Source organism: Miscanthus floridulus, chromosome 3 (assembly GCF_019320115.1).
Source record: "Miscanthus floridulus cultivar M001 chromosome 3, ASM1932011v1, whole genome shotgun sequence".
Taxonomy (NCBI): Eukaryota; Viridiplantae; Streptophyta; class Magnoliopsida; order Poales; family Poaceae; genus Miscanthus; species Miscanthus floridulus.
The window spans coordinates 68,755,304-68,780,826 of NC_089582.1; the positions used below are offsets into that span (position 1 = coordinate 68,755,304).

A 25,523-nucleotide genomic window follows, 5' to 3' on the forward strand; every position below is an offset into this window, starting at 1 on the left:
ATGTTCTAGCATTAGAGTATATACGTGCAGACACATAGGCATGGTGGTGCAAATGAGCAGCCAGCAGGAGTCGAGAGTTAGAGGGTGTTTGGATCCTAAGACTAAACTTTAGTCCCTGTCACATTGAATTTTTAGATATCAATTAGAAGAACTGAACATGAGCTAATTATAAAACTAATTATATAAGTTGTGGCTAATTCGCTTGCCAGCGTCGTGTACAGGATGGTATGGAGATGTGGTGGAACTTATTCGTGGATTTGTTGGCGCACGAAAGAAATGGATATCGGAAATCTCTTTCTGCCGATATAAAAAATGATCTTTCTGTGACTTAGCCGTATCACGAAAAAATCTACACAGTAGAGTTTGTGAGCTTACGATGCCATACTCTCTGTGATTGTGTAAATTTCACGAACTTAGCTTTTTGAGTTAAATGTCACTTTAACGTCGGTCATATACTTTTACAGTATTGTTATCTTATCGTGCGATCTGTATGTTTTTAGTACAAAAGTTTAGCTGTGCCGTAGCAATGCACGGGCACAAACCTATTTATATATATACTTGAACCTGTGTGTACATAATTATATGGAGATATAGTGGAACTTATTTATGGATTTATTGACACATGAAAGAAATGAATATCATAGAATTCTTTCTACCGATATAAAATATTATCTTATTCGTATCATGAAAAAATCTATATAGTAGAGTTTGTGAGCTTGCGACATCGCGCTCTACGTGACTGTATTAATTTCACGAACTTTGCTTTTTGAATTAAATGTCACTTTGACTTTAGTATTTAATTTAACAGTATTGTTATTTTATCGTGCGATCCGTATGTTTTTAGTATAAAAGATTTAGTTGTGCCGTAGCAACGTACGGACACGCTACGTAGTTCCAAAAAAAAAAAAAGATAAGGAGAACTGACCTAGTTCTCTGCTGGCTAGCGGTGTTCGATGGACACACTGACGGCACGACTTCGGTCCCAAGAAATCGCACTCTTCATTTTTCATGAAGACTTGCACCCAATAGTGTTTGCAACCTCTCTCATCTCCCGCGGCTATCCCATTTCCCTTTTCTCATTTACATCCGGTTTTCTGACATGTTAACTTGATCCATTTAATTTTACACTCCTGGTAGTCTTAATAGCGGTTTTGCTAACACGGCATCACGTATGTCGTCCTACATGGCGCCATCAGTTAAGAGAGAGATAAATCGGATTATGTTGATAGTTTGTAGATAAATAGGACTATAATTTCTTTAAAATGTGAATATATTTTTGAAAAAAAATATGCAATTAAAAAATCCTAAAATCTGGTTTAATTATAATGCACAGAAAAATTGATTTAGCTCAAAAATATGAAACTGGTTACATATTTTTTGTAAAATCATTCTCTATCTTATGGTGCTTAAATTGGAATTCATTGAATCTTATAAGGATCCTTTTGATGCTTATTTGCTAGTAGATGTGTTGAGTGTCAAACATAGAGGTAGATTATACCCCACGGATTTATTTATATATATGCTATACTCTATGTGGTTGTCCCCTCAAATTATCATCGCCCATGTGAGTTCAAATGCATGTTCTATTGTATCCGTATTTGCAATTTGAAAATTATCAAATATACACACTCATCATCTATTGCCGTGTAATTTTGTACATGTTACATAGTACATCAACTGTTGATGCCATATGTTTTAATGATCTATTCAGTTGTTGCGTTGGCAAATCAAGTTCCTCTCAAAAACATATATCAGTCGTGTTTTTTTTTGCTGTGTGTTATATGTCGATACAACTGTGATCTATTTGTTTTGTGATTTACTTACATCACAAGTTCATAAATGTACCTCCATTATCAACAACATATATACGTGTACTCCTGATTTTCAGAAGTTAATATCCAAATCCATGTGTAATTTTTCTTAAACACATAAAACAACGCGCAAAGAATCCTTCTAGTATGTTATATTAGCAAACCTTACTTACATGTCTATCTCTGTATGCAAGCTATTCACATTAGTAGTCCACTAGCACATGTAATTATAATAGCTATCTCTATAAGATTATCTATGCCAACGAATTACATATCATCCACTAAGATACATTGAGCTATCTACATCAACGTATGACACTATTTACTAACAATTTAATAATCATTTATGATAGTCAATCCTTTCATGTATGTAATTATACGTAGTCTAAGGTTTTGTTTGGGACTACTCTGCTCTAGGTTTCTCAGCTCTGCTCCCAAATTGTCTAGCCAAATAGGTCCAACTCCAAAAACTTTGCTCCAAGAAAAAAGTGGAGTTAGACCCTACACACTACTACAGGAATTTTAACCGAGGAGAACAAAATAGATTAACCGAGGCGAGCATCCAATCCGCCTCGAACAAAAGGTCATGGTAAATCAACCCTTAACCGAGGCGGTCCAAATGCCCGCCTCGGTTAATCAAATAAAAAACAAAAAAAATGAAAAAAGGCTGCAGCCCAAACCGGGCCTAGATCTGGGCCTGGATCCGCCGCCGCTCACTGGGGCCGCTCCGCCACATCGAGCCTGCACCCACCGCCGTCGACTAGGCTCCTCTCGACCGAATCCGCCGCGCAGCGGGCTCGTGCTCGTCGAATCCGCCACCAGTGGACTCCTCCACGCTGGATCCACCGTCGGCGGGCTCGACCTCGCTGGATCTGCCACCAGAGAGCTCTTCCCCACTGAATCCCCCGCCGGAGAGCTCTTCCCCAACGGATCCACGCCAGGAGTGGGATAGGGAGCGGTGCCACCCTGCCTACCGGCTATGGAGAGAGACAGGGAGGGGCGATGCCGCACCAGAATAAGAGGCAGCGTGCATGGGGGAGAGGGAGGGGCGCTGCCTGCGCCGCTGAAAGCTCTAATTTGGTTTTGGTGAATTGATGAAACCCTAAGTGCTAACCTAGTTTTTCAAAGTGATTATGAGCTAGGTAGCACTACTCCAAGTGGTGAAGCAAATGAGGATCATAACATGATAATGGTGATGCCATGGTGATGATCAAGTGCTTGGATTTGGAAAAGAAGAGAGAGAAAACCAAAAGGCTCAAGACAAAGCTAAAATTGATAGGAGCTTTTCGGTTTAGTGATCGAGACACTTAGAGAGTGTGATCACATATAGGATCGATAGTTGTATTATTAAGAGGGGTGAAACTCGTATCGAAATATGATTATCAAAGGGCCACTAGATGCTCTAACTCATTGCATATGCATTTAGGATCTAGTGGAAAGCTAATACCCTTGAAAATGTTTGTGAAAATATGCTAACACACGTGCACAAGGTGGTACACTTTGTGGTTGGCACATTTGAGTAAGGGTGGAGAAGTTGGTGAATCGAATGAGGTGTTTTTTCACTATCAAGCAGTGACCGAACGCTGGTCATATGGTGACCGGACTCTAGGAGTTGTGTCCGGTCAATTATAAAAGAAGATGGTACTCTCGGCCTGAGACCGGACGTAGGCGACCGGACTCTGGCTGAACATTGTTCAGCGTCTGGTCCTGCTGATGTGGTGGCACACAAAGAAGACGGTGAGTGACCGGACACTAGGTGAGTCCGATCGAGGGTTACCGGATGCGTCCGATCGCGAGTGAAACCTTACTGGAAACGACCTGACGCCAGTGATGGTGCGTCCGGTCACTTTGAGCAGCGCGTCCGATCACAACTTAAGTACACTGATGACCATTGAGATCGGGCGATCAGCATTTGAAGTCAGGGACATGTGGCGAATATTTAAGGACCGGACACTGGGGTCCTATGTCCGGTCAAACCGACCGGTGCGTCCGATCGCCCTGATTTTTCAGGGAACAGAGAGCCAACGGCTCTATTCATGGGGGCTCTCTATTTAATCCCCATGGCTAGCTCAAGCTCACTCTCTTGGCCATTTGCATTGACATAGCAACCTTGTGAGCTTAGGTTAAGCCCTCCCACTCATCTTCATCATTGATTCATCATCTTTGTGAGATTGGAAGAGAATCCAAGTGCATGCTTAAGTGATTGCATCTAGAGGCACTTGGTGTTTGTGTTTCACTGCCGGATTCACTTATTGCTCTTGGTGGTTGCCACCACCTAGATGGCTTGGTGCAGCGGAGGAGGATTGGCACGAGTTGGTGATTGTTTGTGGCCATCTCCGGTGATTGTGAGGGGGTTTGTGCCTTCCTCGATGGAATGCCGAAAGGTAACCCTAGTGGATTGCTCATGTCATTGAGTTGCCTCACTTGTGGGTAGGTTCTTGTGGTGTCCAATTGTGTGGACGAGGTTTATGAAACACCTCTTAGCCGCCGAACCACCAAGTGTTGGTCGACACAACGGGGACGTAGCGTGTTGGCAAGCATGTGAACCTCGGGAGAAAATTGGTTGTCTCTTGCCCTTTGGTATTTTCCTGGTGATTGAGTTAGTATCCATCTTGTAATTGGTTCACTCCTCTACGCGGTGGTATGATCACCTTACTCATTTACATACCCGTAAACTAGTTGTAGTAAGCTCTTTAGTGTAGCTAGAATTGAGAGCTTGCTTTGTAGCTTAAGTTCATCTAGTGAAGCTCTTTAGTGTAGCAAGTGTGAGAGCTCTTAGTGAGTAGTGACTTAGTAAATTGTGTGTCTAGTGCTAATAGTAACTAGAATTGTTGGATAGGTGGCTTGCATCTCTTGTAGAGCTAGAGCAAGTTTGCTTTTCGCTATTTGTCATACTAATCGAATTGCTCTAGTTGGTTTGTAGATTTTTAAATAGGCTATTCACCCCCCTCTAGCCATATTAGGACCTTACAAGTGGTATCAAAGCCATGGTCACCGTTTGATTGAAGGCTTAACAACCTTAGTGTCAAATTATGGATCAAGTTATGTTCAACCATGTGGGGGGCAAACCACCGTTCTTTGATGGCACATGCTATGATTATTGGAAGAGAAAAATGAAGATGTATCTTGGTTCAATCAATGATCAAGTACCGAGAATGACTATGCTATCATTGATCCCAATAATCTTACCAACCAAGACAAGACCAACAAGCAATGTAATACAATGGCTCTCAACACCATATACAATGCCATTGATTCTAAGGTGTTTGAGCAAATCAAGGATTGTGAGAAAGCTAATGAGGTGTGAGATTGGAGGAAACATATAAGGGCACACCGACGGTGAAGAGTGCCAAGTTGTATATTCTCAAGGACAAGTTGATAAGCTTCAAGATAAAGTAAGATGAGAGCATTTCAGAGATGTTCCATCGATTGCAAGTGATTGTCAATGATGATGATGTTTCTTATCGGTTCTTGATGTGCCTACCTCCAAGATTTGAGATGTTGAGATTGCTTATCATAAGAGGAGGATTGAAGAAGATTACCCCTAACCAAGTACTAGGTGATGTTATGACACAAGAGACATACCATGTGAAAAGGGAAGGGGTTGACAAGGATGGCAAGAAGGAAGACGAAGACAAGAAGAAGAAGAGTGTAGCATTCAAGGCTAGCTCATCATCCAAGAACAAGGGCAAGTCTAAGAAAGAATCAAGTAATAATGAGGATCTTAGTGACATTGATGATAAGGCCATGGCTCTATTTGTGCGCAAGATGGGCAAATTCATGAAGAAGAAGAGCTATAGTGCAAGAAAGAGAAGAGATCACACCAAAAGCAAAGAATATATAAGAAGATGCTACAATTGCAAGAGCCTTGATCATGTTGTAGCAGATTGTCCCTACAATAGTGACAATGATGAGGATAAGAAGAAGAAGCACAAGAATGAGAAAGAGAAGAAGGAGAAGAAGATGACCTTCCAAAAGAAGAAGGGTGGAGGCTATGTGGTCACTTAGGATAGTGATGGCTCTTCAGATAGTGATGGCTCTAGTGATGATGGTAAGAAATCTATCAAGAAAGCACTAGCAAGCATCACCATCAACAACAAGCCCTCCATCTTCGACACTCCATCGACATGCCACATGGCAAAGCCTACCAAGGTAAAATATGATGTGAGTGATGATGATGAATGTGAAAGTGATTCTTGTAGGAGTGATGATGATGATGAGGAGGAGGAGGAGTACACCAAGGAGGAGCTCATGGACATATGTGAGCAAGTGCACACTTGCTTTGAGATGAAGAGAAAAGAGTGCAAAGAATTACATAAGAAAGTCAAATTTCTTGAGCTATCTCTTGATGAGCTCAATGCCACTCATGAGAGGCAATTAGAAGCCCATGAGAAGCTTGACAAAGCTCACTCTAAGCTCAAAAAGGCTCACTCCTCTCTCATCAAGCAAGTCAAGAAGGAGCAAGTGATTGTGTCTTGTGATGTGGGACTAACATGTGATATTATTGATGAATCTTTTTATAAGCCCATTATTGTTGCCACCACTAACCCTTCTTATAGCACTTCTACTTTAACTTCACTTTTGAGTGATGGTCCCACTTGTGATACCTCACTAATGGTAGAAAATGAGACCCTCAAGAAGGAGATGAATGAGCTCACTCGTGCCTTAGGCAATGCCTATGGTAGAGATGCCCTCTTGCTAAAGTGCTTAGGTAGCCAAAGATTTTTTCTTAACAAAGAGGGATTAGGCTATATCCCCAAGAAAGACAAGGCAGCCTTTGTCACTCCCAAAGCTAGCTTTGTGAAGGGCAATGGTCAGTTTTGCAATAGATGCAAGCAAGTTGGGCATATAGAGCAATATTGCAAGACTAACAAGAACAAGCAACCTTATGTATCCTCAATTAGATTTGATTCTTGTTACATGCTTGTTAAGGGTGCCAATGGTGTGAAGGCTAAGTTCATTGGTACACCAATTGTGGGCCCAAAGAAGAAGGCCATTTGGGTACCAAAGACCTTGGTAACTAACCTTCAAGGACCCAAGTAAATTTGGGTACCTAAAAAGAATTGATCTTCTTTTGTAGGATAATTATAAAGCCGGGGAAAGGCATTGGGTGCTTGATAGTGAGTGCACACAACACATGACCGGTGATCCAAGAATGTTCAATTCAATCAATGAAAATAAGAGCAATAGGATTGATAGTATCATATTTGGTGACAATGGCAAAGGCAAGGTCAAAGGTCTTGGTAAGATTGCAATATCCAATGACTTGAGCATTTCTAATATACTACTAGTAGAGAGCTTGAACTTCAATCTATTATCGGTAGCTCAATTGTGTGATCTTGGTTTCAAGTGCATATTTAGTGTGGATGATGTAGAGATCATAAGTGTAGATAGCTCTAACTTGATATTCGAATGATTTAGATATGAGAATCTATACTTGGTCGATTTCAATGCTAGAGAAGCTCAATTGTCAACATGTTTGCTCACCAAGTCTAACATGGGTTGGTTATGGCATATAAGGCTTGGTCATATTGGAATAAAATAATTGAACAAGTTGATCAAGCATGACTTAGTTAGAGGCTTAAAAGATATCACATTTGAAAAGGATAAGTTATGTAGTGCATGTCAAGCCGGAAAAGCAAATTAGTAACACACATCCTAAGAAAAGCATGATGAGCACATCTAAGGCATTTGAGTTGGTGCACATAGACTTGTTTGGACCAACCACATACACTAGCATTGGTGGAAATAAATATGAATTTGTGATTGTGGATGATTTCACTAGATACACATAGGTGTTCTTTTTTGTTGACAAGAGTGATGTGTTTGCAACATTCAAGACATTCATGAAGAGAATTCATAATGAGTTTGAAACAACCATCATGAAAGTGAGAAGTGACAATGAAAGTGAGTTCAAGAACATAAGAGTGGATGATTTGTGTGATGATTTGGGTATTAGACATAAATTTTTGGCCAAGTATACTCTACAATTAAATGGCCTAGTTGAAAGAAAGAATATAAATTTGATTGACATGGCAAGATCAATGTTGAGTGAGTATAATATGAATCATTCTTTTTGGGCTGAAGCAATTAACACGACTTGCTATTATAGCAACCAACTCTATTGTCATCCCGTGATGGAGAAGACACCTTATGAGCTATTGAATGGAAGAAAGCCCAACGTAGCATACTTTTGGATTTTTGGTTATAAATGCTATATATTGAAGAAAGGCACTAGATTGAGCAAGTTTGAAAAGAAATGTGATGAAGGTTTCTTGCTTGGTTACTCCATTACTAGCAATGCTTATAGAGTTTGGAATTTGGCTAGTGGTACTCTTGAGGAGGTTCATGATGTGAAATTTGATGAAACAAATGGTTCCCAAGAGGAAGATGAGAATCTAGATGATGTGAGAGACACTCAATTAGTCAATACAATGAAGAACATGGACATTGGTGATATAAGACCTAGAGAAGTGATTGATGTTGAAGATGACAAGAATCAAGTGCTCTCTAACTTAAATGAACAAGTAGTGGTTCACAAGATCAAAGTCAAGCAAGTGCTAGAGTTGACAAAGTGCAATATCAACAGCAAGTGGCTAGTTCATCATCTCAACCAAATATTCGATCAAATACAAGCAATCAAGTGCAAGTGCTCCAACCAACCAATGTCGCAAGAGATCATCTTTTAGACTCTATAATTGGTTATATTTTGTGAACATTTCTCATTCGTGTCATCCATTGAACCTAAGAAGATAGATGAAGCTTTAAAGGATGTTGATTGGGTCAATGCTATGCATGGAGAGCTAAACAACTTCAAGAGAAATCAAGTATGTGAGTTAGTTGAGAGGCCTATGAATCATAATGTAATTGGAACCAAGTGGGTCTTTCGGAACAAGCAAGATCAAGATGGGATAGTAATAAGGAACAAAGCAAGATTAGTGGCTCAAGGTTATACTCAAGTTGAAGGTCTTGACTTTGGAGAAACATATGCCCCGGTTGCAAGATTGGAAGCAATTAGGATCTTGTTAGCCTATGCTTGTGCTCACAACATCAAGTTATACCAAAGGGATATGAAGAGTGCATTTCTCAATGGGTACATCAATGAACTTGTGTATGTTGAGCAACCTCCCGGTTTTGAAGATGAAAAGAAACCCAATCATGTTTACAAGTTGAGAAAGGCCTTGTATGGATTGAAACAAGCACCAAGAGCATGGTATGAGAGATTGAGGAATTTCCTACTCTCTAAGGGATTCAAGATGGGAAAGGTTGACACCACTCTCTTCACCAAGAAGCTTAGAAATGACTTATTTGTATTGCAAATTTATATTGATGATATCATATTTGGGTCAACAAATTAAGATTTTTGTGAGGAGTTTGGCAAGATGATGGCAAGTGAGTTTGAGATGTCCATGATTGGAGAGCTTAGTTACTTCCTTGGTCTTCAAATCAAGCAAATGAAGAATGGCACATTTATAAGTCAAGGCAAGTACATCAAAGACATGCTCAAGAAGTTTGGGATGGATGATGTTAAAGCTATTAGTACACCAATAGGGATAAATGGAAGCTTAGATAGTGATGCTAGTGGCAACATGGTGGATCAAAAATTGTATCGGTCTATGATTGGAAGCCTACTCTATGTGACTGCATCAATGCTGGATGTCATATTTAGTGTATGCATGTGTGCAAGATTTCAAGCCGCACCAAGAGAAAGTCATTTGAAGGCTATAAAGAGAATATTGAGATACTTGAAGCATACACAAAATGTTGGATTATGGTATCCTAAAGGAGCAAGATTTGAGTTGAACGGATATTCGGACTCCAATTATGTGAGATGCAAAGTTGAGAGAAAGAGCACATCGGGCACATATCAACTATTGGGAAGATCACTTGTGTCTTGGTAATCAAAGAAGCAAAATAGTGTAGCACTTTCAACCACAAAAGCATAGTACATTTTGGCCGATAGTTGTTGTGCTCAATTACTTTAGATGAAGGATACTTTGAGTGATTTTGGAATAAAATTCAAGCAAGTGCCATTGCTATGTGACAATGAGAGTGCTGTAAAGCTCACCAACAACTCAATTCAACATTCAAGAACAAAGCATATAGATGTTCGCCATCATTTCATAAGAGATCACCAACAAAAAGGGGATATTTATATTAAGAGTATTGGCACCGATGATCAACTTGCCGATATATTCACCAAGCCATTAGATGAGAAAAGGTTTTGCAAGCTAAGGAATGAGTTGAACATATTGGATTTCTCAAATATGTGTTGATGCACCCCCAATTATATGTCATGCCTCTTCTTCGAGCAAAGCAAGGTAAAGATGATTGACATGTCATTCATCCATTGCTAAGGACTTGTTTAGTGCATCTAGTCATTCCTATCATGTCCTAGACTCATTCATGAAAATCAAATGAATTTGATGCTTGTATGGTACCACTATTGCTTGTATACTTGAAATGATCTAGTGGTAGCATATGACATGTTTGTGGGCTTGTAAACCTAGTGTTTGATCTAGAAAATGAGTTCTAAGTGTTTAACTCAACATGGTACAAGATAACCCTTATTTGGAGGTGTGAAGAAGCTTGTCCTTGGATCAAACCGAGTTAAATATCTTTTGCAAGTGATCTAGATTGAACCAAATTGGGAAAATAATCCTCATTTCACATGGTTTCACCCCAACCTATCTAAAATTTGAGCTCGCCTTTTTGTGCTAATTGTTGACAAAGGGGGAGAGAAATTCACAAAGATAGTAGATAGTAAGATAGGGGTGAAAGGTCCTTGTTTGGTTTTGGTAATTGAGTGACAACCTAGGTGGACTAATTGTGTTTATGTGAGATACACAGGTGATTAGTCCACAGGTACATGTGTGTGAGCAACATATGCCATGAAGGTGAAAATGGCTTGGAGATGTTGCAAAGCTCACACATGTGATGATGAAGGAGCTTATTGCACATGAGACATGACATTGAGTCATGTGATCAAGGTGGAGAAGATCAAGACAAGACTTGGTTTGATGGACCGGTTGCAAGCGTGAAGGGCAAGTCAAAGGCTTTGGAGTGATGGACCGTGTGGCGGTGAAGCTTGAGCAAGACTTGGCGCCGATGGACAATGGCAATGGTGAAGAGCAAGTAGAGTCAAGATCGATGAACCAATATGATCATGTGATGATATGAAGTGGATCATATCATTGTTGATCGTGTTGGTGCATGTGTTGCATCGACATTGAAGGAGATGGAATGGAATGCGCAAGGCAAAGGTATAACCTAGGGCATTTCATTTCACCGGTCAAAGGTGTGTAGAGAAGTTTATGACTAGGTTTAAGATAGATGGTCGTACTATCAAGAGGGGCAAACTTGTTTGTATATCGGTCATCTAGTGCCACTCGAGTGATCTAACTTTGCATTGTCGCTAGGATCGAGTGGCGTGGCAAGTTGAGTGGCTAACATCCTTTAGGAAATGATTGTGAAAATGCTAACACACTTACACATGGTGGTGTTGGCACATTTACAAAGGAGGTGGTGTTTGCAGGGTTGAGATGGGTTTGGGTCCCTCTCTCCCTCCCGCCTCGCAAGCTCGGCGGGATTCGGCGCTTTCGGGAAATGGAATGCCTATTTTCTATTACGCTGGATGCAAATTCTTGGTGGTTAGCTCATTGGAGCAAGGTTGAAGAAGTTAGAAGTGAAAACGAGTTGGTCGCGAAGATGCTGGCGTCGGTCAACTGACCGGAGCTGGATCTGAATGCACCGGACGCTGGCAGGCTGCGTCTGGTCAGGCTGACGTACGATGATGTAGAAGCTGGAGTGTGACCGGACGCTGGCTGCGTCTAATCAAGTGTGACCGGACGTGTCCGGTCGAGGTCGGTACCTTACTGGAAACGACCAGATGCTGGGGGTTCAGCGTCCGGTCAGTTGAAAGCTACTATGTCCAGTCAAGTCAAGTGACCATTGGAACCAGGACACGTGGCCGTCTGCGGGTGACTGGACGCTGAGGTCTAGCGTCCGGTCAACACGACCGGAGTGTCCAGTCGGCCCGACCGTTGCCCAGTGAAGGGGTAACGGCTAGTTTAGCCCTTAGGGCTATAAATAGAAGTGGCCCTCAGCCATGGCTGGTGCTGAGCACCTTGGGGGACTTTGTGTCCATGCTTGAGAGTGCTTAGGAGCCCTCCATCACACATATACTTGATAGTGATCATTCGATTGTGTGAGTGAGCGATTCTAGTGCGATTGCATCGTGAGGTTGCATCGAGTGGCACTAGGTGATCGAGTTACAAGCCAGTGGTGCTTATTACTCTTGGAGGTTGCCACCTCCTAAATGGCTTGGTGGTGGTCTCCGTCGAAGCACGCAAGAAGCTTGTGCGGCGCTCCGGAGAAGTGCTTGTGAGGGGCATTGTGCTCGCCCCGTGGGAGCCACGAAGAGCAACTCTAGTAAAGCGTGTCATTGAGCTACCCTCACTCAAGGGGTAGGTTCTTGCGGCGCCCGACGTGCGGGCTTAGCGGGTGATGCTAATTAGCCGCCAAACCACCAAGTGAGTGGTCGACACAACGAGGACTAGCGTGTTGGCAAACATGTGAACCTCGGGAGAAAAATCATCGTGTCAACCTTTGTTCTTCCCGTTGGTTTGCATCCCCGTTATACAAGCTTGCAATTACTTTCATATACATTGAGCTTGTGTTGTTGCTTTAGTAATTAGTTAGTTTGTGTAGCTTGCTAATTATCTTCTTGCTTGTGTAGCATAGAAGTGGCTCCCTTGCGTGGCTAATTTGGTTTTAGTAACCTTGTTAGTCACATTGCTTAGTTTGTGTAGCTAAGTATTTGCGCTCTCTAATTAGGCATTGGTTGCCTTGTTATTGAGCATTGCTAGTGAGCTTTGTTAGCTTTGTGCTTTTGCTTACTAGCATGTGTAGGAGCTCCCTTGATGCTCAAAGTACTAGTGGCATAGGTTTGTGTAACCTTGCTCCTAGAATTGTTTAGGAGAGCTCTAGCTAGCCCGGCACCTTTGTTGCATAATTGTTATCTTTGCAAGGTGCTAGTGAACATATATAGTGGGGTGTAGTCTTGGCTAGACCGATAGTTTTAATTCCGCATTTGTATCGGTTAGCCAACACGATTAATTTTAGAAAAGACTATTCACCCCCCCTCTAGTCCGTCATCTTGACCCTTCAAGGGGGAGCAAACAAATGAAATGACATTATAAGGGGATCAATCAAAATTGTACACAAGTAGGGGGAGCAAGCTCATAAACTTGTATGTTGCATTTGATAAACTTGTATGTTGCATTTGAATGTGCATTTCATATATTTGCTTGTATGGCACAAGTTTTAAATTTCAATATCCATGCTTGTGTGGTGTATTCTAGTTGTAGGTTTGAATGATGATTTGAAAAACTAGCATGCATAGGTTAAGTAACTTGACTTATGTTCATTTTATGGAAACTAGAGCCTTGCTTCTAATGTTGGTCTCATGGGGTATTCTAGTTTTTGTGTATGTCTAGTTACTAATGGTGCTAAGGATGGTATATTGGTGCACTCCGATTGGTATCATGCTTCAAAGGTCCATCTCTTATACCTTAGCATCATTTGGTAGACGTTGTCTCCTATATTTCCTAACTAAGAATATGTGCAAGCTACAATCCAAACTCTTAGCATATATATAGGGGGAGCAATTGCTACCATTTGGGGTTCATGAAACTTATCCATATTCTTTTACACATGGTAAATATGCTTGGGCAAGCAACATGGATTCAATTAAATTTCAATTCATATCTTTGTGAAAGGGTTGTCATCAATTACCAAAAAGGGGGAGATTGAAAGCTCTAGTTTGGTTTTGGTGAATTGATGAAACCCTAAGTGCTAACCTAGTTTACCAAAGTGATTATGAGATAGGTAGCACTACTCCAAGTGGTGAAGCAAATGAGGATCATGACATGATGATGGTGATGCCATGGTGATGATCAAGTGCTTGGACTTGGAAAAGAAGACAGAGAAAACCAAAAAGCTCAAGGCAAAGGTGAAATTGATAGGAGCTTTTTGGTTTAGTGATCGAGACACTTAGAGAGTGTGATTACACTTAGGACTAATAGTTGTACTATTAAGAGAGGTGAAACTCATATCAAAATACGATTATCAAAGTGGCACTAGATGCTCTAAATCATTGCATATGCATTTAAGATCTAGTGAAAAGCTAACACCCTTGAAAATGTTTGTGAAAATATGCTAACACACATGCACAAGGTGGTACACTTTGTGGTTGGCATATTTGAGCAAGGGTGGAGAAGTTGGTGAATTGAATGAGGTGTTTTTTCACTGTCAAACAGTGATCGGATGTTGGTCACGTGGTGACCAGACTCTAGGAGCTGCGTCCGGTCAATTATAAAAGAAGATGGTACTCTCGGCCTGAGACCGGTCATGAATATAAACATTGTTCCAAATATCATTCTAGATGTGCCTAAGGTGTTTTCATGACCTCACAACCATATCATACATTGGTCATACATGATTGCAAGCATAAGCATATATATAAAATCAACATTTCATGTGATAAGGTATAAGAATGAGATGAAATTTCATATTGTGTTAGAACCACCTAATCTAATGCCTCCTAGGAGTACTCGTCTTCCATTAGACACTAAGTACTGAAGGGAGGACACCAAATCACATGGTTCCATCGAGCACACCCCAAGGGAGAACCCGAAAATCCATATTTTTCCATCAGGATCGCAAATGAGGGAATAAAGCTTACAACATTATTAACCATTTCTTACATCACTTTGCATGCAGCATCAGGGTATAATATTTATTATTTATAACAGCAGAATATGCACATATTATCAGAGTTATGAACAATTTAGTTTAATAGTGAAATATAAACATGTGAACAGAGTTATAGCGGAATTAAACATCTATTCATGAAATGATGAAGCATTGATATAAACTATGAACAAATTATAAAACTTTCATTTATAAAAACATTTAGTAAGAGTTATAAATAAAGACTATGATCGTAGTGTAAAAGAATCCTCTCTGAGCCCACCAGGAGGAATTCACACATAAGAGTCAGCTCTAGCATCCACCTATCATCGGCAATAGGGGGAAAATAAAACCCTGAGTACTCAATTGTACTCAGCAAGACTTACTCGATAGAAGGAAAGAAAAAGACTCGAAGGATATGCAAGGCTATCTGGCTTGTGGGTTTATTGCATCTGCAACTAAGCGTGTTTCCTTATATTGAATTTTTATTAGTAGTCGCATTAGTTCATTAACTAACCATTCTATGTAAGCACATGTGCTACTTTCAAGCAGGTGGTAAGCAATCAGAATCATTCCACCATCTTTCATCTTCCAGTTCTTACTATGTTGCTAGACTGTAGACAAGCCATACCGAATTGCCCGATGATTCGCGAATCAATGTGCCTAGCTAGGTACCCAAAAACACACGCCCCACTTGTACCCTAGGCACAAGCAGGACTAACCCACCACCCTCCTATCACAGGGTCTAGGTCCCCGTCCAAACTAGGAATTCAAGCCCCCGCCCCTGAGTCCCGAACTCAGTGCGGTGCAAGGACCTCCACCCAAAAACCACTGTGATAGTCGGTCCAGAAAGAGCCAGAACAAATGACAAGAGAGTAACAAGTCTTCCCTGTGCCCATACCAAGTATGTGCTCTAGATAATAAGTCTGTGACCTACCTAGGACCCAATGCAATGGTCGGTCCTTAACCAACACAGATAGGGAAAACAGTGTAACCAAGCTATGCCCCGTTGACCGCGGGACACAACCTCTTACACCCATCGATACCCATACCGTATCCCTGCCCGGTCACCATTTTTTCTTTCACCATTTATATATTCCAATTGATAATAATACAGTAATATATTTCCTATCTCTCATGAGTGACAGGCAATTACTCGACTTCTATCAGAGTCCTATAGCATAGCAATCTACACGATCCTATCATACTAGTAAGACTCATAGGATAAAGATATATACATGCAAGTGGGTTTCATTCAACTCCTTAAAAATTTAATGCACAAATATAATTTAAAGTGCAGAAAAGTAGGGGTTATGCATCGGGGCTTGCCTGGGTAAGATATATACTAAAAAGTTAGTATCTGCATCTTCAGATCATCCACCATCAACTGAATAGAAAGTCCATTGCATCATCTCCTAGAGAGAATACCATTACACCATCTTCAGATTTCCAATCATCCTTCAATTGATCTGTTGATCCATTATCATACCTATATGATATGCATTGATGCAAATGATGCAATAGATAATTAACAAGGCAACAACAACTCTTAAAACTGAGTACATACTACGAACTAACAAGCTAGCTCTAATGACTAACGTTCTAATCTACGCATCAACATCATCAAGAAAGGTGTCATTTCCCAACAAGTGCTTTTAGTTATACAATTCCAAGGTGTTTCGTTATTCCATTCTATCGATTTAATCTTTATTCGAAATAGACCATCATTATCTATCTAGCAAACTAATTATTCTGGAGCTACAAAAATTACAATGAGCAGCTAATAATATTAGTAATTTATTATACAATTTTTAGAGTCAACACTATCACTGTTTTATCACAGAAATTCCTACAAGTTCACATTTTAACAATATTAAGCATGTTAAAATAATTAGAGAAATCCTAAAAACATATCAAACCTATGTGAACAAAATACACTATTAGATAGATCATGATTTTAGAAACCTAAACAAAATTAATTTCATAATTTTTGGATAACTACACAAATTTATATTGATTTTACATGTTTATTTATGAATCTAAATTAACAATTACTTTAGAAAATTAAAAGGGCTAGCGGCCACCAAATCTGCCCAGCGGCCCGCTCAGCCAGAGGCCCAGGCGGGGAGCGCGGCCAGTGGCCCAACTAGTGCGGCGACAGGCTAGCCTAGCGTGGCGCACGACCAGCGGCCTAGCCAGGGCAGCGATAGGCCAGCCCAGCGGTGCATAGGGTCCTAGGGGCGGTGGCCAACTTGCAGGAAAGCCCTTGAGTTTTCCTAGAACTAACTAAGCCATTTCTTGTAAATTTATGAGTCTAGCATTTTTGCAAATTAAACATGGTAAAGAATTCTATTTGCGCTTGAGTCCTTTCTCTACCTAGAAACAGAGCAGCGCAGGGGAAGGGGAACCGACCAGCGGCGGTGCTGTACACGGCGGCTCCTGGTGGCCCGACGCCGTTGACCCGACATCGTGACACTTGACCCATGTGAGGTCATTGCCAGTGTAGGCCCCTGACGCGAGCGGCATGGCAGACGTGGATCGAGACGATGGCGGCTATGGCCTGACAAAGCAGAAGAGGCATAGCGGCAGAGGAGCTCAGCTGGTGGCCATACGCGACCACGGCAGGGGAGGCAATGACGGGCGGCCATGGCACACTAGGCGTGGCTACGGTGACGCCACCACAGTGGGGACGGCGCCCAGCGGCCCAATTGTGGGAAGGTGTGGCAAGGTGAGGCGGAGCCACGTGCGGACAACAGTGGGGTGGCCTGGTGCAGCGGCAAGTGCCGGTGGCCGAGCTTAGGCTCGCACAGGACAACGCTGTGGGGCCATGGGGTTGTGCGTGCTTGCGAGGGAGGACCAATGATGGGCGAGCGTGGCCATGGTGGAGACACGGCATGGGACCCGGACGCATAGAGGAGGCTCAAAGCGAGGTGAAGCTGCGAGCGACGGAGGAGCAGGGAAGGACGCATGGCGAGGCGCGGCAGCACAGCGGGTGGATGCGTACGACGTAGCAATGTCGGTGGGGGCGCAACCAAGGCGAACGCGGCCATGACGAGCAGTAGCTAGAGGGGGAGAGCAGAGCAATGGTGCAGGCATGAGGCAAGCAGAGGAGACGGGTCAAGCGAGAGAGCAAGCAGAAGTTGGGTCGCCTCCCTTCGGCAGCAGAAAAGAAAAGGGAGGAGGAAGCAGCGTGAGGGAGGGAAACATCATACGCACGCCAGAGCACAAACGCGGGGGTAGAGACATGCATAAGCAGATAGATGCATTCATGGTGCAGCAGAGATGATGCGATGAAGCTGGCAAGGAGTCAAACTTTTAAAGTTAAACTAGAAATATAGAAAATACAACTGGACCAATGTTTTCCTGGAACAAACAATCTATGTAGGTGTCAACTTATTATGTATACGATCTAGCAGCATTCTCCCACCAAGAATCCTTGTATTGCTCCATTGATGCCATAATAAAGCATGCATTCTGGCACTTAAGCCAGGACATGCCATGTGCCTCAAATTGGACTGCTTTAGTGCTTTGTAAGAACAGACTATTCGAGTACATAACGAAGAAAGCAATCTGCGTGTAGACAGAAGTAGTATGTAGTGGTTACTAAGAGTGGATAGCGATTTCATTTACATAGGCTAGCATGCATTCTAGTTAGCATGAGCAGATCAAATACAGCAAAGGAATACAGTTTCCATACAAAACAAATCAAGGTCATCTTACTGGACAGATTAGTGCTGCCATGAAGAACACAATTAGGCATAACTGGGTCTTTGACACCGAGAGATGAGCGCCTCAGCATCTCTTCCTCCCCTATTTGGTTTTACTTTTCCTTCTATCCTTCTCCCAAATCATTTTTTAGGGAATATCCTTCTCCCTAATCATGAGCTCAATTAAGTTCAAATCTGCAACAGTGAAATGATTTGGAGGTAGACTGGTACGACGGCTTCGAGCGGAGGCATGCTGCAGTACAAATCGATTCTCCCTGTTGGGTGGTGCCATATTTGGATGCTCCAGTAGTCCAGAAGTATAGATATTGATCTGTTGGCCCCCATCCAACTTTTCCTCTTGCCCAAGGCAAAGAACTGCTCAGTGTAGTTCTCCACCATGCTGGTATAACGCAGCACGGCAAACTCCCTAGTGTAGGCTACATGTTTTAGCGGAGGTTTGTTAAGTGTTGAACCTTAACAAAGGTTGTCCTTCCAATAAAAATGGTGGCTAACAACTTTCAGCACAACATACACCTGAAGGCAAGGTTTGGTTTGCCACATACCACATCTGACAGAGGCTGCAGAGCAATGATATATGCACCTGGCCAGTGTACTCCACCATGTTAGTACCATGTACTATAGCCAGCTATCCTAGCAGGTTGCTGTGTGTCTACAGTACAACAGCCATTTTGACGCCTTGGTGGCGAAGGTAGAAAGCTGGACAAACACCACCAAGTCAATATCTACACCATCATATTAATAGTGCCTCTGAAACAGATGTGGAGCTTCTAGTGCCCAATGATGTGTGATTTAGCCCCCAGCTTAGCTCACGCTTACAAGCATCGAACCAACATGGTTGTAGAGACCATGCAGGAGGAGGCATCAATACCTCATGCTTCGTTGGCTGTGTTTCCCACATCTTATGTGGCTGGAAACACTGCTTCTGCTGAAGGAGCTATGTGAGGAACTGACATGTAAGCCGAGATGCCTAGTGAGAGTTAAGCTAGTGCTTCTCTATGTATCTTACTATTTCCTGTCAAACTATTGTCAGCTTTGTTAAGCCTAGTATTAGGAATATGCTCAGCATCCACTTTAGTGGTTAGAATATGCTGGAGCAGGTAAGGAGGAGGAGTAGCCATCTGCTATATAAAGTAGCAGTGGCATAGACCATCTTGTATCCCAAGTTTTGCTTTTCAATTCCAACAAGCGGCCAAGGCCAAGCTGCCCTCTAGCAGTTCCCAAATCTGTGGATCCATTTGTGTTACCTGGCCAACAATTGGTATCTAAAGCTAGGTCTTGTAGGAGTAGTTAGCCACCATATCCAACCACTCCGGTGTCTCTGGAGGATCTGCCGGCGCCAGAGCTCGCGCCGCTGGCACACTGCCGGACGCCCGCTGCGCGCATCGCAGCCACGGAGGCAAGCAGCCGCTCACGCGGCTGAGACGGCCAGGAGGGCGCCGGCAGCGGCCGCAGCCCAGGCTGCAGCGGCTGCTGCCGAGGCTCTGCGCGCGGAGAGGTAGCCGTGCCACCAGTCGGGGGTCACCAGAGCGGCGTCGCGGGCAACGCGGGCCGCTCACCTATGGTGCAGACGGTTCTACCGGGACTCGGGAAGCAGGGACGCCGTGGCCGATGCTAACCAAGACGAACTACCACGAGTGGAGTCTCCTGATGAAGGTAAAGATGCAATCTCAGCAACTCTAGGATGTCGTTGAGGTCAGAGGCGTCGACTTCCACGACGATCGGCGAGCGCTCGAGGCTATTTGCGCCGCCGTACCTCCAGAGCTCGGAGCGTCCCTCGCCGACAAGGCCACGGCAAAGCTGGCGTGGGAGTCCATCGCTACAGCCCGCATCGGCGGCGATCGTGTCCGCTACGCGACTCTGCAGCGACTCTGCCAGGACTGGGAAGCCCTCGCCTTTCTCCATAGTAAGCAAATTGAGGACTTTGCCCTCCGGCTCTCCAATTTGATGCAGTAGATGGCACGCAACGGCAACGTGAACCTCACGGAGGCGCGCGCGGTGGAGAAGCTCTTGCGCTGCATGTCAAAGAAGTACACCCAGACCGTGCTCGCGATAGAGACGCTCCTCAATCTTTTGGCGCTCTCTATCGAGGAGGTGAACAGGAGGCTGAAGTCAGTGCAAGATCGCAAGGAAGCACCTCGCACCAAGTCGGTCGCCGTTGGCGGCAAGCTGCTGTACAAGGTGGAGCAGTGGCGTGCTCTGGAGAAGGAGGATGAAGGCTCCAGCACGTCCAAGGAGCATCGCCGGCGTCCACGCGGCGGCAAGAAAGGCAAGCCCAAGGGTGATCGCGACTGCAGCGGACACTCCATCAATGCCTCAGCCAGCTACACCACCTGTGTCCCCGGCCGCTGCATCCCCTGCACCGCCAACTGCAACACCAGCACATGGTGGGCAGCCCCAAATTGAGTACCCCACACCACTGGAGGATGCAAGGATCGTCTGGACGCCTTCTACGTCAACGAGCCCCCCGGTACCGCACGATGACCAACATCATCGGCAATCAGCCTCCACCAGGACCGGTGTGGCGTCTCTTTGCCTAGGTGCACGTGACGCACGCCGGCGAACCTACCACCTACACTGAAACGCAAGGCGATCCAACGTGGCGGGCGGCAATGGAGCAGGAGATCAAGTACGTCGAGGAGAACCGCACATGGGAGCTGCCCGACGGCCGCCGACCCATTACCCTGAAATGGGTGTTCAAGCTCAAAAAGGACAAGTAGGGCGCGATGATCAAGCACAAGGCGCGATTGGCGACACACGGCTTCATCCAGCAACAAGGGGTCGACTACAACTTCACATTCGCTCCGGTGGCGCGCATGGAATCAATTCGGGTCTTCCTCGCGTTGGCGGCTCAAGAAGGGTGGCGGTCCACCACACATGAAGTCCGCCTTCCTCAACGGTGACCTCAAGGAGGAGGTGTACGTGCGCCAGGCACCAGGCTTCGCTGTCGTCAGAGAAGAAGGCAAGGTGGGGCCTACGCAAGGCACTATGCAAGCTCCGCATGCCTGGAACGCGAAGCTAGACGCTGCACTCAAGGAGATGGGCTTCCAGCAGAGCCCACACGAGGCGGCGGTATACCGGCGAGGCAGCAGGCGCTCTGTCCTCCTCGTAGGCGTCTACGCCGACGATCTCATCATCACCGGCACTGAAGAAGATAAAGTAGAGGCGTTCAAGGCGCAGATGAAGAAGGTGCTCAACATGAGCGACCTCGGCCTCCTCTGTTTCTATCTCGGCGTCGTAGTGCGCCAAGATGCCAACAGCATCACCCTCCGTCAGACTCACTACGTCAAGCGCATCCTCGACCTCGGTGGCATGGCTGGCTACAACCGAGCTCACACCCCCGATGGAGGAAAGGCTCAGGCTCAGCCGTCACAGCACGGCGGAGGAGGTGGACTCCATGCACTACCGATGGCTCATCAGCAGCCTCCGTTACCTGGTGCACACCCGACTGGACTTGGCGTTCGCGGTCGGGTTTGTGAACAACCCACGGTGGACACCCTCGACTACGGTCTGCACTACGCAAGGGCTCCCGGCACGACGCGCTTCGTCTGCTACTGTGACAGCGACCTTGCCGGCAACATCGACAAAAGCAAGAGCACGAGCATAACCATGTTCTTCCTCGGCAATTGCTTGGTCAGTTGGCAATCTCTGAAGCAGAAGGTGGTGGCCCTGTCAAGCTGTGAAGCCGAGTACATTGCCACTACCACTGCAGTTACTCAAGCATTGTGGCTGTCAAGGCTACTATGAGAGCTCGGCAGAAATGTCGAAGTGGTTGAGCTGAAAGTGGACAATGCTCTAGCTCTGGCCAAGAATCCAGTCTTCCATGAGAGGAGCAAGCACATCCGCGTCAAATATCACATCATCAGAAGTTGTCTGGAAGATGAAGCATCAAGGCCTACCACATCGCCACTAGTGATCAGCTGGCAGACATTCTCACCAAGTCGCCGGAAAAGGCCAAGTTTCAAGAGATGAGGCAGAGGATTGGGCTGAGGCAGATCACCTCCAAGGCTTAGCACAAGGCTTAGGGGGAGAAATGAGAGTAAAGCCTAGTGCTTCTCTATGTATCTTACTATTTCCTGTAAAACTATTGTCGACTTTGTTAAGCCTAGTATTAGGAATATGCTCAGCATCCACTTTAGTGGTTAGAATATGCTGGAGCAGGTAAGGAGGAGAGTAGCCATCTGCTATATAAAGTAGCAGTGGCATAGACCATCTTGTATCCCAAGTTTTGCTTTTCAATTCCAACAAGCGGCCAAGGCCAAGCTGCCCTCTGGCAGTTCCCAAATCTGAGATCCATTTGTGTTACCTGGCCAACACCTAGCTCTCAAAGGTCACCAAGCAATCGACTGCTAAAGGGATGGCAACATATCACTGGCTCAATATTTTGGTGAGCAGTTAGTCACTGCAACTCAGCAAGCATCTCTTTCACATAGAGAGAGGTACTCAACAACAAAACTATCAACGATAATGGGGTTACAGCATTGACAATTTGGCATCCCTGTTCAGCGAACACTAGTATCCTAACAGCAAGGCACACAGTGAAGCTGCCACACCATGGGGAAGAAGCATTGACAGCTATTGTGGACTAGGGGCAACACATAATGTCATTACTGGGGGCTTCATATCATCATGCATGCAATTCATAGCATGTAAAACCTAACTCAATGATTCTTTAATATAAAGGGATGAGTTGGAAAATCTTGGCTGTGACTTTCAGCTTAGCAGCCATAAAGACCACGAGTCCCTGACTGCACCATCATTTCTTATCATCAACAAGCTTCACACAATAATATGGCATTCGGATGCTGAGGAACTCTACCATGCAGGCAGCATGATAGCTGATTGTATGTCTTCACATCCAGCTCAAGGATAAGCTGGTGTCGGAAGAGGGTGGACATGTTACAGGCCTGTCCCATGGGCCCAGCGAGGCCCAGGGAGAATCAGCCACCACCCCATCCCCTCTGACACACACCGGCAAGCTATCTTAACTGGGAAGAGGGAAGTTTATCTATTTCAGTTATGACTTTCGAAAGTGCTACATAAGTAAAGATACCTGAACATAAACACAAGGCAAAAGTCACGTTGATCAAGAAAGAATAAAAAAAGGCTCGCTCATCTCTTAGTATGCCACCTTACTTCCCTAGCTAGCCGCATCCCCAACCCTACCCCACGGACAGCCAGCTGTGGGTCGCCATCGCTGAGGCCTTACACCCCTCCTCTCACCTCTCAAGCAACAACCCACCAGACCATCACTTCTACAGATCTAACCCCTAACAACAGCATATCGTTTGATGGAAATAATGCAAAAGTTCAATAGACAGGAATACCCAAGAACTACAAGGTCATCTTCATTAACATTTTTTGTGTTCTGACTTGTAGTGTCACTCTTCTTCTATACTAGTTCACAACCCAATTGACCAAATAAAAAATTTAGTTTTGCTTATGCCTCTGTGCTTCTAGATAAAGGAATGGAGCTTGTGTAAAACGAATAACTCATATTATAAACCAACTCGATTTTGCAGTGACCTAAGGCATACGACCACTCTTCCATTTTGGAGAATAATTCCACTGTTGTAGTGTAGCAATATCTGGCAATAATATTCTATTACAGCTAATTTCCATGGAACAGGAAATAAGATTCCAAGAAGAATGGGCTTCTTTATTACAAACATAAGCATTTACACAAGAAACAGGGGCAAGCTCATTCCATATTTTCCCTGAATTAATCTTCCCCGATAGCAGTAAATTCGTGCTTTTCACAAGTGTTTCTAGTCTCACAAGATTCCAAAAGCTTTCCCAATCATATCCACATTATCCCCATCTGAAAAAGAAGAAAGAACCACAATTCTGACAATAACGGAAACCACAGGACTCAGCTACATGTGAATGTGTCCAACACCACTAGGGAGTTTCTGCATATGGATTTGTAATACGAACAAACAAACTAAATCTGAATCCCCAAATCAGGTGACAAAGTAGAGCCTATATCACTTAATGCCATGGAACCATGCGTCGTGTCCAGGATTAAGCTCCCAATGTGCAGAGTCCATCCGTCACTGGCTACACATTACTTAATGACAAATTCGCGACGCAAAGAAATGCTAATAAATACACGGCAATCTTGTGTATCATCCTGAAGATCCTGAGGAGAAGATAGCCAACAGTAGGTACTGGAAACCGAAGTTGACCTGCGGGAGTGGATGATGTCCTTGACGAGGTTCACGACGGGCTCAACGTCGCGGAAGATCTCCGCCTCGGCCTCGTCCCACGGTCCCGCGGCGGAGGGCTCGTTCGCGGTAGGGGTACCGCAGAGTTGGCGGTGGCTGCGGTATGAGAGAGGAGAGACGGCGGCGGCGAATCCGGCAGGACGGAGGCTCCCGCGGAGGAGATGCGTCCGGGCGAGGGCGGCAGACAAGGCCATGGTTGCTTTGGTGTGGCGGCGGCCGGCGAGAATGAAACGACGCGACAAACAGTCTCCTGGGGTTTAACTGACTTGGAAAGTGAAGCTGGGCGGCTGGGCCACATATGAGAATGGGCCTGAAGCCCAGAATTTGTTTTGTACAGCAAACGAGTTGGACCCAAATTTGTAACGAGGTTTCCTCAAAGTTTCCCAACTTTGCAGTGTCGTGGACGTCTACGATGTGTAATCTCCTGCAACTAAAAAGACTAAAAGTAAAACTATTTTTTAATACGACTTTTTTTTGGATTGCTCCTCCCTTCCGACCATGTGATATCCCGCGCGATAGAAAAAGAAACTGACATTCCTGCGATCCCTGTCTGCTTTGAAGGAAACAAATCGATCACATGAGGCCACATGCATGGAAGGAAACAATAATCATGCATGGAAGAAAACAATTGGCAAAGATCAAGCAAGACTCCTCCCTTCCGGCCATGCAATACCCCGCGCGATAGAAAAAAATTGTCATCCCTGCGATCCCCGCCTGCTTTGAAGGAAACAAATTGATCACCTAAGACCATATGCATGAAAAAAAACAATAATCATGCATTGAAGGAAACAATTGGCAAAGATCAAGCAAGACGACTCAATGAGATTGACCCTTAATTTTAATGTTTCCAGCATGCAGACCTGAAATTAAAAAGTGGCTACTCCTTGAGAACATCAGTGGTGCCAAATAAAAGATGTGCAGGTTATACATGGTGAGACTGATGAACTTTCTACAATTTTCTAAACAAATATTCCAACCATTCGTATATAGGTCCATTTCCCTGCATT

General features: G+C 44.3%; 1 protein-coding gene across 1 annotated transcript in view; it reads right to left on the reverse strand.

Annotated features, from left to right (window-relative positions):
• Positions 1 to 24,742, reverse strand: part of LOC136541766 (protein DCL homolog, chloroplastic-like) — a 48,331-nt gene extending 23,589 nt beyond the window's left edge. The window contains exon 1 of the mRNA XM_066533850.1: positions 24,478 to 24,742. Within this exon, the coding sequence (XP_066389947.1) occupies positions 24,478 to 24,710 (233 nt within the window). The 5' untranslated portion in view covers positions 24,711 to 24,742. The remainder of the gene's footprint in view (positions 1 to 24,477) is intronic.
• Between the last annotated feature and the right edge of the window lie 781 nt (positions 24,743 to 25,523).